Genomic DNA, 11,638 nt, shown 5'->3' on the forward strand with positions numbered 1-11,638 from the left:
GGGTTTATCATGTGTGGTCCTTATTCTGTTGATGCACAAAGCAAGGATGCATACAGGTGTAATCAGGTCACGAGTTTCAAAGGTCAGTAGGTACAAAATCAAGGGCTAAGGCTGTACAGCTAACTGAAAATTACTTGGAGGTTGCACCATGGGACAGCAGGGCATGGTTTGCATCAGGAGTGGATAAGCAGAAGGTGCTCTGTTCACATCCAGACAGCTGGGGAAGGGACCCCAAGGTCTGTGCCCTGTTGTAGCCACAGCTGGCAGTGTGAGCAGCCAGGTGGCCCAGGACTGTGGGCCCTCTCAGAGTCCTACACGCTGCCCTGCTCACTGGTGCAAACAAAGCAAGGGGACTGCTCCACGAGCTTCTTGGCAAGTGCTTTGCCAGGACTGAGCTCTTCACATTTGGTCTCAGGGTCACCTAGCTTCCTCCGTATCACTACTTTGATTGTTCAGACAGCTTTCAGTGCTTTTACTGTTCCATCTAACACTAAATCTGTTGTGTATTTCCTTTCTAGTGGCCGGTTTGGTTTATGGTTAGATGCAGATTTGTATCATGGACGAAGCAACTCCTGCAGCACCTTCAATAATGACATCTTAACTAAGAAAGAAGATTTCATAATACAAGATGTAGAAGTATGGACATTTGAGTGAAACACTGACTGCCTTAAGGACTGGATCCATTAGGCACTAAGCTATCCAGAAGGTGCAGGCTGCCTCACAATGTTACACGCTTTTTCCTCAAGTTTGTACCGGAGCATGACTACGCAAAAAAACCAACCAAACAACCTAAGAATAAAAGAATTGGTTTTGAGAGGCAGTAAGAGACAGAACAGTAAGAGATTACTCTGAAGTGTTTTTTACTTCCTCTTCAGCACTCTTCCATTGAAGATACAATGCTTATGAAAATGTTCATGATGTATAAGTTGAAAACTTTTTATGTAACTGTGAAAAAGATCCTGTGGAAGAACTATAACTGTCTTGTACATTCCATGTGTATTTATGTTCAACATGCAAATGCTGACCAAAAATAAAAGGTTACTTTACCAAAATCTACAGCATACTGTTTGCCATGGAAAAGAATCAGAAATAGGTGTACACAGCACTTAAGGGAACATGTTTTTAAAATTATTTTATTTATTGTTATTGTATAGTAGATTTTTTTTTTGTAAATGTATTAGCTATGAGTTTTTTTGTTTAATGTTTCAAATCTCATTTTGATAATCACTGTTGAGGTAGGTTTCTTATGCATTGGCATTTATTCTGAATCAATTTATTTGATTTCTGAAGTTAATTTTTATATTTTTATTTTGTAAATGAGATTTGGTTTTCATTATACCCTAATTAGAGGGTTTGTTTTCCTGGCAGAAACACTTGAGTGCATAATTCTGTTTCATTTTCTTTTCCTGAAATGAGAGAGAAGGTGGATAGTGCTTCTTCTTAACTCTGCTGTCACATTCCTGTTAATATATTACTATTTTGGCAATGTATGGAGACATCGGGCAACTGCCCCCTGGTGTAGACTTTATCAGTTCTGCTGCACTCCACAGAATTGGGATAGCATGCTCTGAGCACCTGCATTTGACTGCTCATGAAGGACATTTTTAAGAGAACTGGTTTTCTGTATCACCACCAAATTATTCAAAATAAGCCACCCACTGTGTTTTTATGAGCATTTCTCTACAAATTGGAGAATTTGTTAAGGAGAAAATACAATTGTGTCCTAACAGGCGCGTTAGTGTAAAACTTGTTTTCCTAATAATTAAATATATCATTTCCTTTAAAAAAAAATTCTTGAAGCAGCAGTCTGGTTTAGGATTTGACAGGCAACCTAATATTCTTGTTTCTTTTTAATGAAATTATCAGATATTTTCCCCTCCCCCGTCAAATCTGAAAATACTCTATATAACAAAATTTGTAAAATTTATTTTACTAATAAAATATATTACAAAATTATAAAACATTTGGTAAATGGGGAGAGTGTGAGAGAGAACTGGCAATCTTCACTGTTTGCTAAGGAATTCTGCTTTGCCATTAAGCTGTGGTTTTGTTTACACAATCCAAGCCTAACTAATACTAGGATGCTGTCCTGCCCTCAGACTTGAATGTTTCATTGTCCTGAGAAAGGCAGGTTTTAGAGAAAGTAGTGTGCATTAAAACAGTACAATCTAATGTTGGAATATTATTAACTGAGTAATACAACTCAATTTACTTACTGCTTAGTCCTTTTTGAATAGATTAAGTAATTAAAAAAAAAAAAAAGCCAATTGCTTTTCTTTCAAAAGCATTTCTAAATCTTAATCCTGCACAGAAGTTGCACAGTCTAAAAAAACAATGCTATACACAGTAAGCCTGTAACACACTGCACATGAGCTTTTCACACTTCCTTTCTTTGTGGTCTACTATAGCCATAAATAAAGTTTGTATTGGTAGTGCTTTAAAATATTTTGAAAGTTGTTAACAGCATAATGCTTTGAAGATACCCAGAATATCTAACACTCTTTTCTCTTTTAAATGGTGGCAGAAGACCACTTAATAGTTAAAAAACCCAACCAAACACACAACAAAAAATCCCCACAACAAACAAAATGAAACCAAGTTCAACATTTTGCATACATTTCACTATTGCTACCTACAACTTACTTCATTATATTATCCTTGTCAAAGCATATCTAAACGCTGTGGTCTATATTCAAAACAGTGTTGTTCAATCAAAATTCTGTGACCCTTAAAACTATGAATATTGAATATATGTAATGCAGTGCTATCACAATATTTTCAATAAAGGAATTTATGCATTCAGAAACTTGTTACAAATACCTTCTCTTTTATTCACAAACTTTAGAACATTTTAAAGATGAAAGGATGCAGCTTAAGTTACAGGTTATGCTGACAAATAGCTGTGCCACCTCATAAAACAAGAATATCAGCAATACTGTATTTTATAAACAGAGATAAGGAGGTTGGAAATTTTGCTAGGGTTGGGTTTGGGTTTTTTCTGTGGTTAGTATGGTATGTCCTTAGAAAGAGCTGTGTTTTGAATTCACTCTGAGACGAACTGTCACAAAGGGCTAAGAAATGCCAGGAAAGAGCTAGCAGTTTACCTGGTAGTTCTTGTTGCTACTCTCAGCTACAGTGAATGACATGTATCCCCTTATCTTTTTTGACCAACCTTTTCCCAGAAGTCAAAAGTCCATATGCATCATTTTTGTATGCACCCTTTTCATATTTCCAAAGTGTTCACATGTATTTTTCTGTCCAGCTAAGCAAAGCAAAGATGTCTTAAAAGTACCTGATTCTTGGGTTTTTTTAACTTTCATTGTATACATCAGTGGTATCAAAAGAAAAGAAGCTACAATTACGTGTGGAATTGAACAAGTGCATTATCCATGAGCCGTGCTCCAAGTGAAATGGCAGCAACAACTTTTCTAAGGAAACTGGAAAATTATGGTCACTAGTAATTTTTCTCTCAGGGAGAACAAGATCTTGTTCTTGCAACATCAAATATGTGTCCCTTCAGTGGTACTTGGACACAGATTTTTGATTCAGGACAGTGTTCAAATACACACAAAGCAGGCTTGTCAGTAGCCAGGTAATTGCAGATGTTTTATTTGGTGGTGGTTTAAGTGCAGGTTTTGTGTTGGATGCTTTGCACAAAGGCTGGCTTTAGAGCAAAGGAGAGTCCAATTATGTTTAGAACAATCCTCATTCATAAACTCTAAAGATTTGATTTGCCTGTTTGTAGCACAGAAAAGGAGCAGGTTAGGTCATTGCAAAGGGATTGCCCATCACTCTGCAGATTGGCACATCTGGCAAGTGAGCTGCTTCAGGTAGAATAGCCAACCATGTCCTGTTTGTACAGGTACAAATTTTGCTTTAAAAAAAACAAAAACAAAAACAAAAAAAACCAAAAAAAAAAATTCTGAAAATTACTGTCTAAATTTTTCATCTCATTACCTTTTAAAACGCTGTAGCCTTTAACCTGTGGGACAAGTAGTTTGTGCCTTTTGAGCTGCATGAAGAGCACATTGAAGTTGCAGGGTCAGTGATTCTGCAGCTCTAGTCTAATTAACAGGGCAAATGATTTTAAATACAAACTATTAAGAGAACATTTTTAGAACTTGAAGGCTAACTACCACTTACCAATACCCTCTATTAGCTTCAGAAGTAGTTGATAGGAGGAGGGTGGTGAGGCACTGGAATGGATTGCCCAGAGTTGTGGATGCCCCCCCATTCCAGGAGTGCTGAAGGCCAGGCTGGATGGAGCCTTGAGCAACCTGGTGTAGAGAAAGGTGCCCCTGCCCGTGGCAGGAGGGGCTGTTGGAACAAAATGGTCTTTAAGGTCCCTTCCAACCCCAACCACTGTGTGATTTTATGAAATACCTTACTTCAGCTGTGAATTAGTGTATCTGTCATGAGCAGTCAACAATTTTGGGGCTGTCAGCTTATGCAGTTAGAACTAACATCAGATTTTAGCCCTCACTGCTGGGAGTGTAGAAGAGAAAATGTAGACCTGGTTGGAAAAATATCTGGAATTATATTAGTGACCCTGAACAAACTGCAACAGTGCTGAAATGGTGTTTTGTGCACATATAAATATCCAAGTAACTTGAATTAAGTAACTTGAACTAAGGGCAAAATGTTTCAGTTTCTCGAAGGCTTTTCTTGGTTTTTTGTTGATCAATGAATTGCTGGACATAACCTTCTGATGAAAAACGAGAAAGATCATATGCACTTACCCTTCCGTCAGCCCTCTTTACTGCGTAGGGTATTTTGTTGTTGGTTTGTTTGCTTGTTTTTCCCCAGGGCAATTCGACTTTTAATGAGCTCAGAATGCGTTCACATGGTTTTATGCCCCTCATTTTTTATTTTTTTTTTTTTTATTTTGGTGAAAACTTTGACTGCCGCTTCCGCTCCGCGTGTGCCCGGCGGGAGGAGCCGGGCGGTGCCAGCGGCGGCTCCCGGGGCCGGGCGCTCCTCCCTCGGCGGGCGGGGCGCCGGCAGCGGCAGCGGGAGCGGGGCCATGGCCGGGCCTGAGGCCGCGGGTGCTGCTGCCGCCACTGAGGGGAGCGAAGCCGGGAATGGCGGCTACGACGGGAAGTGCGTGTTCTGCAGGATCGCCCGTCGGGAGGAGCCGGGCACGGCGCTGCTCCCCTGCGAGGTGGGTGAGGGGCGCCCGTCCTCCTTCCCCGCTCCCTCACGGGAGGGCCCGAGGCTGGCCGGGGGCGCGGCGGCTCTGAGGGCCCCCAGCTCCTGCGTGGACGGAGCGGGCGAACATCGCTCGGAGGGAAAGCACCGTGCCTTCCCTAGGTGCTGGCACAGCAGCCGGAAGCCTCAAAGCTGGCGCCGGGCAATCCTGACTGCGGAAGGTCAGCAGCGGACGCGCACTGTGCTTGGAGGCTGCCTCCAAAAAACCCTCAGCTTTTGATGCTAGTCGCGTCAGCTATGACTTTTGGTATCGCATCGATATGGGGGATATGGACATTGTTACCTACTCTGTGCCAGTGTCCTCATCCTAATCAATTTTAAAACGTTTGCATCCTTTTTTAGGATGAAGACCTTGCTTGCTTTAGAGATATAAAACCTGGCGCCCCCCACCACTACCTGGTGGTGCCCGTGAAGCACATGGGAAACTGCAAAACACTGAAGACAGAGCACATACCTCTAGGTAAGGCTGCAAATGTGTGCTTAAGCTAAAGGGAAATCGTTTTCTCCCAGCCTGAAGTAGGGGCCTGTCAAGTAAATTACAACTTTGGACACCATTTGTAGACATGGAAATAGCTGATAGTGAGTGCAGATAGGGACTCACTCTTTCTGGGAACTTCTGTGTGCTGATCTAGAATGGCACTATTTTTTTGTGCAGTTCTGGAAAAACATTGCAGTTTGCATGGAGTATAGGTGCCTCTGCACTTTGTTGGAAGTACAGCTTTATTTTTAAAGCATTTATGTGCTGCTTCATTGCATTTTCTTAGATATGCATATGCAATTCTAAAAGCTTACAGAAGACTTTTATAAAGTGTATTTTCAGATGAGTGCTGCATTATTTGTCAGGAAAAAAAGGGAGTGACAGATGAAAAAGAGAAATGATGTTTCAATTAAGTTTAAAAAAATTTGAAGAAGTAATATTCTGCAATGTTGAAGCCATTATTTATTGTTGCTAGGCTTGTTTTGGGTTTTTTTCCCTTAAAAAAAATCTGTCCTGGAATTTGTTTCACAAGATAGGGCTAGCTAAGTGTATTGAGTAACAGAAGAAACTGAAGCCATGAATAAATTCCACCTTAGGGAAATAGGTGATGCAAGAAAAGAGTTGCATTTTGCAAATCTCGCATCACTGTATTTCTCTTGTAAATATAGAGTGGTTTTCTCCAGAAAAAAAACTAAAAACTTCTGTATGTGTTTGGCTTCAAGGCAATTCCTCTGACTTCTGCATTGAGTTTTTGTATTTGGGTTACCGTAATGTTCAGTGATAATGAAACTGTGTGCTAGTAATAACAAAGACTGACAATGTTATTTTAATTTAAATTTATGTACTGTCTCTGAAATGATCTCCAGGCTTCACAGGACCTGGAAATTGAAGTCCTGTAGCTGTGTAGAGATACAACACTGGAATTAGTGTAAAGTCATCATTCTGGCCAATCAGTACTTGTTGGGTTTTTTAATAAGGGTGTGGTGATAGCATGGCTTTGGCCAAAGTTCTTGTAATAATAATATCACACTGGAAAGCACTGCAGGTGTGGGAGTTGGTATCAGTGGCAATTTTCAAGTAAATCATTGCACACACTCTCTTGATTGTCTTTTGTTTGACTAGGAGTAGTTACAGTGCTTATATTTTGAAAAACCCATGTCTGTGACCTGAATGTAGATTAGTCTGTTAATATTCTGAAGAATACCTTTTTAAAGTAAAATTTATTGGTGTTTTAATAGTGAAGAGAATGATGGAAGTTGGAAAAGCTGTTCTCCAGAAGAATAATTTTAATGACTTGAATGATGTAAGGTATGTAATAGAAACCTTCCTCTTTCTATTGAGTGTGTTTTTTATTTTTCAGAATGTTACTTTAGATATGGTGGCAGAACCTGCACTGTGATTTACGGAAGAAATCAGATCTACATTTCACTTATTGCATGAATTGTCAATTAAAATCTGCTGGCATTGAATATAAACTTTTTTTTCTGATGGAGTTCTGGCACAAATTGGGTTCCAGCTCTGAGATTCTTTCTTGAACACATCTTGGAGTAGGGAGGGCACTTCAAACAACCTAGAAGAGATTGTGTCATTATGTGCTGCAAATATTCTCTAAATCCTAGATGCTGAAAGAGAGGTAAACTTTGGCCTGTTGAAGCAGGGCACTACACTGTGTTTCAGTCATACCAGAATTCACTGGATTTTGGTGCTGGACACACCAGTTTAAGGCCCTTGATAGCTGAAACAAACTGTAACGTAATTTAAGCATGAAGAGAAATAGGGAGCCAGCTCTTCATTGATAGTTGGCTTTCCAGCTGAAAACTAGATAGGATACATTTAAAACACTTTTTCTTTTAGCTCCTTCTTTTAAAAATGTGTCTTAAATACAGAGATGTGATGGAGGAGATTTATGAACTTTTGAAGAGCTTTTTGTGGTATAAAGAAAGGGCATGTTTTTGTTCTTGCTTCTATGTACAACGGAAATGCGGTTAATTGTTAGCCCTGTGGATCATGTTAAATAAATAACCTGTGATGTTCCACCTCTTCCTGAATTAACCACTATCTTGTACTTCCTTTTCTGAAGAATGGGTTTTCACTGGCCTCCATTCTGCTCAATAGCCCACTTGCATCTTCACGTCCTGGCCCCAGCCAGTCAGATGGGGTTCTTATCCAGGCTCTACTACAGAATCAATTCCTACTGGTTCATCACGGTAAGTGTAATGCAGGTGAGCTTTGCCATAGGTTTTCAGCTGTGAGCTGAAAATGCCATGTCTTTCTAACCTTTTAGCTGTGTCCAAAAATTCTTTGAATAATTATTTTTGTTGTTACTTTAGTTCTCAGTTATGTATATTTTGTATAAAAGTAAAGGTAACAACCTTAATGTTTATGCTTATTAAGGGAAATGGAGTGCTAATAATTAACAGCACTATTGTATTAAACAGTAGTTCTGGATCTTAGCTGAAGCTCAGGCTCTGTGATGTGCTTCTGTGGACACTTTGTAAATATTTGGGGTTTAATAGAAAAGGCTGTGTTCAAATGAGATGGACTGTTCTGCACATAACCTGGTTAATCCCATGTATGTGAAAACACATCCACCTGATGACTGCATTTATCACTTCATGTGTTTTTCCTCATCTTGCCATGTTTAGACTAAACCTAGTGCCTGCTTTACAAAAAGAGTGTTTGTACTGATTTATGTCAGTAGAGATTAGCAATGAGACTGAACTGACACTGACTAAAGCACTTTGAAAATCTCTCTCTAGAGATCTAAACCTCACTCTCACTGCTTTGATTCAGAAAAGCACCTGTCCTTGCAGGGCAGCTGCAGCATCCTGGTATCATTGCACATCCCCAAATCAAGGTTGCTGAAAAAAGTCTGTCTCATCTAAAGAATATAGACAGCTTCTTACTTGAAGAGAAGAAACATGGCTTCTTCACATTGTGGCACCTTGCAGAAGTTCACTCCTAGCTCAAAAAAAGATGTGTCTGCTGTGTTATTGAGCATCTTACAAATATTTGTCCCTCAAATACATATGCTTATTATCTTGGCAGTTCAGGCAGATGTGTACTAAGTCTGGTTATCCAGAATGGACGCACTTTAGTATTTTGCCCTGCTGTCAGGCTGGAAAATGTTCTAGGGTTGGTGGTGGTTTTATTTTTTTTTTTTTTTTTTTTAATTATAGTGTCTTGAATGTGGTACTTGTTTAAGAATGCAAAACAGGATTCAGATAATATAATTTTCAGTTGCTGCATGCTTTATGTAGATTTATTTGTAAATAAACTGCAGTAATTACTGAAGTCCTGTTGAGTTACTCCTCCCTGAAGTAGCTGATTGCATTTTTACCATCTGCATTTAAAATATACCAAACTTGAACTTTTCAGCTTTTAGTGTAGTTCCTTTGGAGATCTTAATAAAGCCTCAAGCACTAGATCAAATTAAAAGATGAATTCAAAAGCATGGCAAAAAAAATCAGAGGCTGACAGTAAACTGATCTGTTTCAGAAGTGCCCTGCCCCTGTTAGCCTCCACGTGCCCAATCTGTCCTGCTTGTTGGCAGACTTCCTCCTGCCCTGAGCCTTCCTGAGGGCTCTGTGAGCTGGTGCTGTTACATGTACAAAGTACAGCTGTCCCAGTTCCACCCATGATGCATAAATAGCCATGTATGATGACAAAAGTATGTGTTGGTGCAGTGATGTGACCAAAGAACAAGGTAGTAGCTCATGACAGGAGCCACACACATGAACGTCCTCCATCCCTCAGCAGCGTTCGTGGCTAGTGGCACAGCTGGGTGGGTGATGAGAAGTCACAACATGCTGTTCTGGAGTGACTCACAGAGAGTCCCAGGCCTCACCACTTGGATGTTCCGAGCACTGCTGTCTTCTGAGGTCTCTGAAATCATGGTGCTTTAACAGGTCTGCTGTTCATGTGCTCAAGCCTGACCTCCACAGGTTATGTTTCCTCTTTGATCACCTCATGAGTGTTTGGTGGAAACTGTGAGTTGGGTGTTGAAAGGAATTGTTGTATTCTGCTTCTCCTGTACACTTTATCTGTAAAAGTGAAAGGCAAATGCTCTGTTAGTGTCACTGTTTTTAAAATGGAATTTTTGGTAAACCAAAGGCCCACAGTGTAGTTAATGTATTGCTTTCTCTCATTCATAGGCTGAACAACTGATCGAGAGACTGCAAACTGAAAATGCTGCCAGCTGAAAGCTTGTGTTATCAGCCAGTTTGGTCTTTGAGCTCTGATTTAAGGTTGCACAGTTTGATGATGCCAATAATATCCCATGATAAAAAAAGCTTGAGTTCCTTATGAGGAAATACATACAGAATTTGTAGCTGCTAACTTCATTCTTCCATTTGGATATGTCAGTCCCTATACTTCCTTGGCAATAGCGTGATATATTTTAGTTGTAATTTTATATTTGTGTAGATACATAAAACACACACACATGCACACAAGCAGAGAAGTCTTCTACTAAAAGGCAAAGTGTAGGAGCAGAATGTATTGCAACCAAGGCAGCGAGTTACAACTAACAGCATGTGAATGGTACCAGAAGGGAGTATTTGTTGTGGAATCAAGCTTTCATTTTCAAGATGCATTGTTCTGGGATTGCAGGTAACATTTCAAACATTTGTTTCCATCTGCATTTGTGTGATATGTTACTGTGCCTAGTGATAAGTAGGTACATTGCTGAAAGTACTGACTTTCTGGTGCTAAACCACTTCAATGTTACCTGACTTGTTCGCAGCACAATGCATGTGCCCAAAATGTGATAATGCTGTATAACTAGAATATAGTTTATGTGTAAATAGACCTAAAGATATTTTTTTCCCTCTTATGTGCATAATGTTTGAAATTAATTACTGTATGTTTACCAAGAATGTGAAGAGTTCAGAAGAACGGATTTAATATACTGCTTTTCTGCATGGCACTAGATAGAAAAGTCCAGATTTCCTGATCTTATTCTCACTGGAAGTCCCTTGCAGATTATTAATGCCTTGGCCAAATTTGGATTCTAAATGAAGTCATAGGAGAAGCTGGTCTGAAATGCAGTGTGTGTTTGTGTGTGTGTGTGTGGTTTGTGGCTCTTACATAAGAGCAATGTGATTTGACTTTGGGACAGCAGGGACTCAGCCCAAAATTGGAATATGCCAAGTTGCTTAAGGAACCTGCTGAACAGTTGCCTTTGCTGCATGACTCTAATCAGGAATGCTAGCACTTGTTTTTCAGTACCATAATAAGGCAGACTGTTTGGCAAGCTAAAACTCCAGAACACATGGAGTGGATTTTCTTTGTTCACAGAGCTTGTCCTGGTGCCAATCTAACCAAGTGCCCTTGCCTGATGCATTCAGATGCAGCTGAGGTGAGAACGTCTGTTGCACCTGCAAGCTTCCCTGAACATAATATTCTGTGTTTTCCATGGATCCAGCACCTGTTGCCTTAGTGATACAATGTGTTGTAATATTTTTACAGTACTTCAGAGGGTCCACACCCTTCTGAAGAGCTGCATTTTCTACCTGGCAGAGTTTACACCTCTCTGTCTGTAAGATGTTCTTCCTAATGTCTTGTTATTCTTTTTAGTGGGCACTGCATGTCATTTGCAGCCCTTTAGGGTTTTAATTTTTTACATTTGGTTGGAAAAGTGTGACTTAAAGCCACTGAACTTTGACTGTGCAATAGATGAAAAAGCCTGAGCTGGCTCCTAACTTAGTGAAATACCTGAATATTAAGGATTTTCAAGAGTTAATACTGTGTGTGTGTGTTCCGATCTGTAATTAACTTATGTAACTGCACTAAACTGTGACATGTAAAGTAATATTTAAAATACCAACGTGACCTGTTGTCAAAAAGGATTAATAAATGCTAATCTTGGGATGATTTTCCAGTGCAGTGGAATAGTTGACTGTGAGGGTTGATCCTAGATAGCCGTTTGCTCACTCTTCATCCCTTAACCCA

General features: G+C 39.8%; 2 protein-coding genes and 1 long non-coding RNA gene across 9 annotated transcripts in view; 2 read left to right on the forward strand and 1 right to left on the reverse strand.

The window, feature by feature from the left end:
* Window positions 1-2,806, forward strand: part of NCOA7 (nuclear receptor coactivator 7) — a 77,055-nt gene extending 74,249 nt beyond the window's left edge. For all 6 annotated transcript variants that reach the window (XM_058835908.1, XM_058835912.1, XM_058835911.1 and 3 more), the window contains one exon: window positions 519-2,806. In XM_058835908.1, coding sequence (XP_058691891.1) covers window positions 519-654 — 136 coding nt within the window. In that variant the 3' untranslated portion in view covers window positions 655-2,806. The remainder of the gene's footprint in view (window positions 1-518) is intronic.
* On the reverse strand, window positions 1,305-4,854 carry LOC131577780 (uncharacterized). The gene is made up of 3 exons (XR_009277278.1): window positions 4,740-4,854; window positions 4,144-4,298; window positions 1,305-1,406 (listed from the first exon to the last, which is right to left on the reverse strand). It is a non-coding gene; the product is annotated as an uncharacterized LOC131577780 (long non-coding RNA).
* A 115-nt stretch (window positions 4,855-4,969) lies between these two features.
* On the forward strand, window positions 4,970-11,580 carry HINT3 (histidine triad nucleotide binding protein 3). 2 transcript variants are annotated; one of them, XR_009277146.1, is made up of 6 exons: window positions 4,970-5,161; window positions 5,551-5,668; window positions 6,925-6,994; window positions 7,767-7,893; window positions 9,841-10,297; window positions 10,985-11,580. XR_009277146.1 is itself a non-coding variant. In XM_058834501.1 (5 exons), exons 1-5 carry the CDS (start codon window positions 5,024-5,026, stop codon window positions 9,886-9,888), a joined length of 501 nt encoding a protein of 166 aa, XP_058690484.1. In that variant the 5' UTR covers window positions 4,970-5,023; the 3' UTR covers window positions 9,889-11,580. The 2 variants fall into 2 exon arrangements, 1 of the variants encoding a protein (XP_058690484.1); XM_058834501.1 differs by having other exon boundaries at window positions 9,841-11,580.
* The last annotated feature ends 58 nt before the right edge of the window (window positions 11,581-11,638 follow it).

The sequence above is a fragment of the Poecile atricapillus genome, chromosome 3 (assembly GCF_030490865.1).
Source record: "Poecile atricapillus isolate bPoeAtr1 chromosome 3, bPoeAtr1.hap1, whole genome shotgun sequence".
NCBI classification, from domain to species: domain Eukaryota; kingdom Metazoa; phylum Chordata; class Aves; order Passeriformes; family Paridae; genus Poecile; species Poecile atricapillus.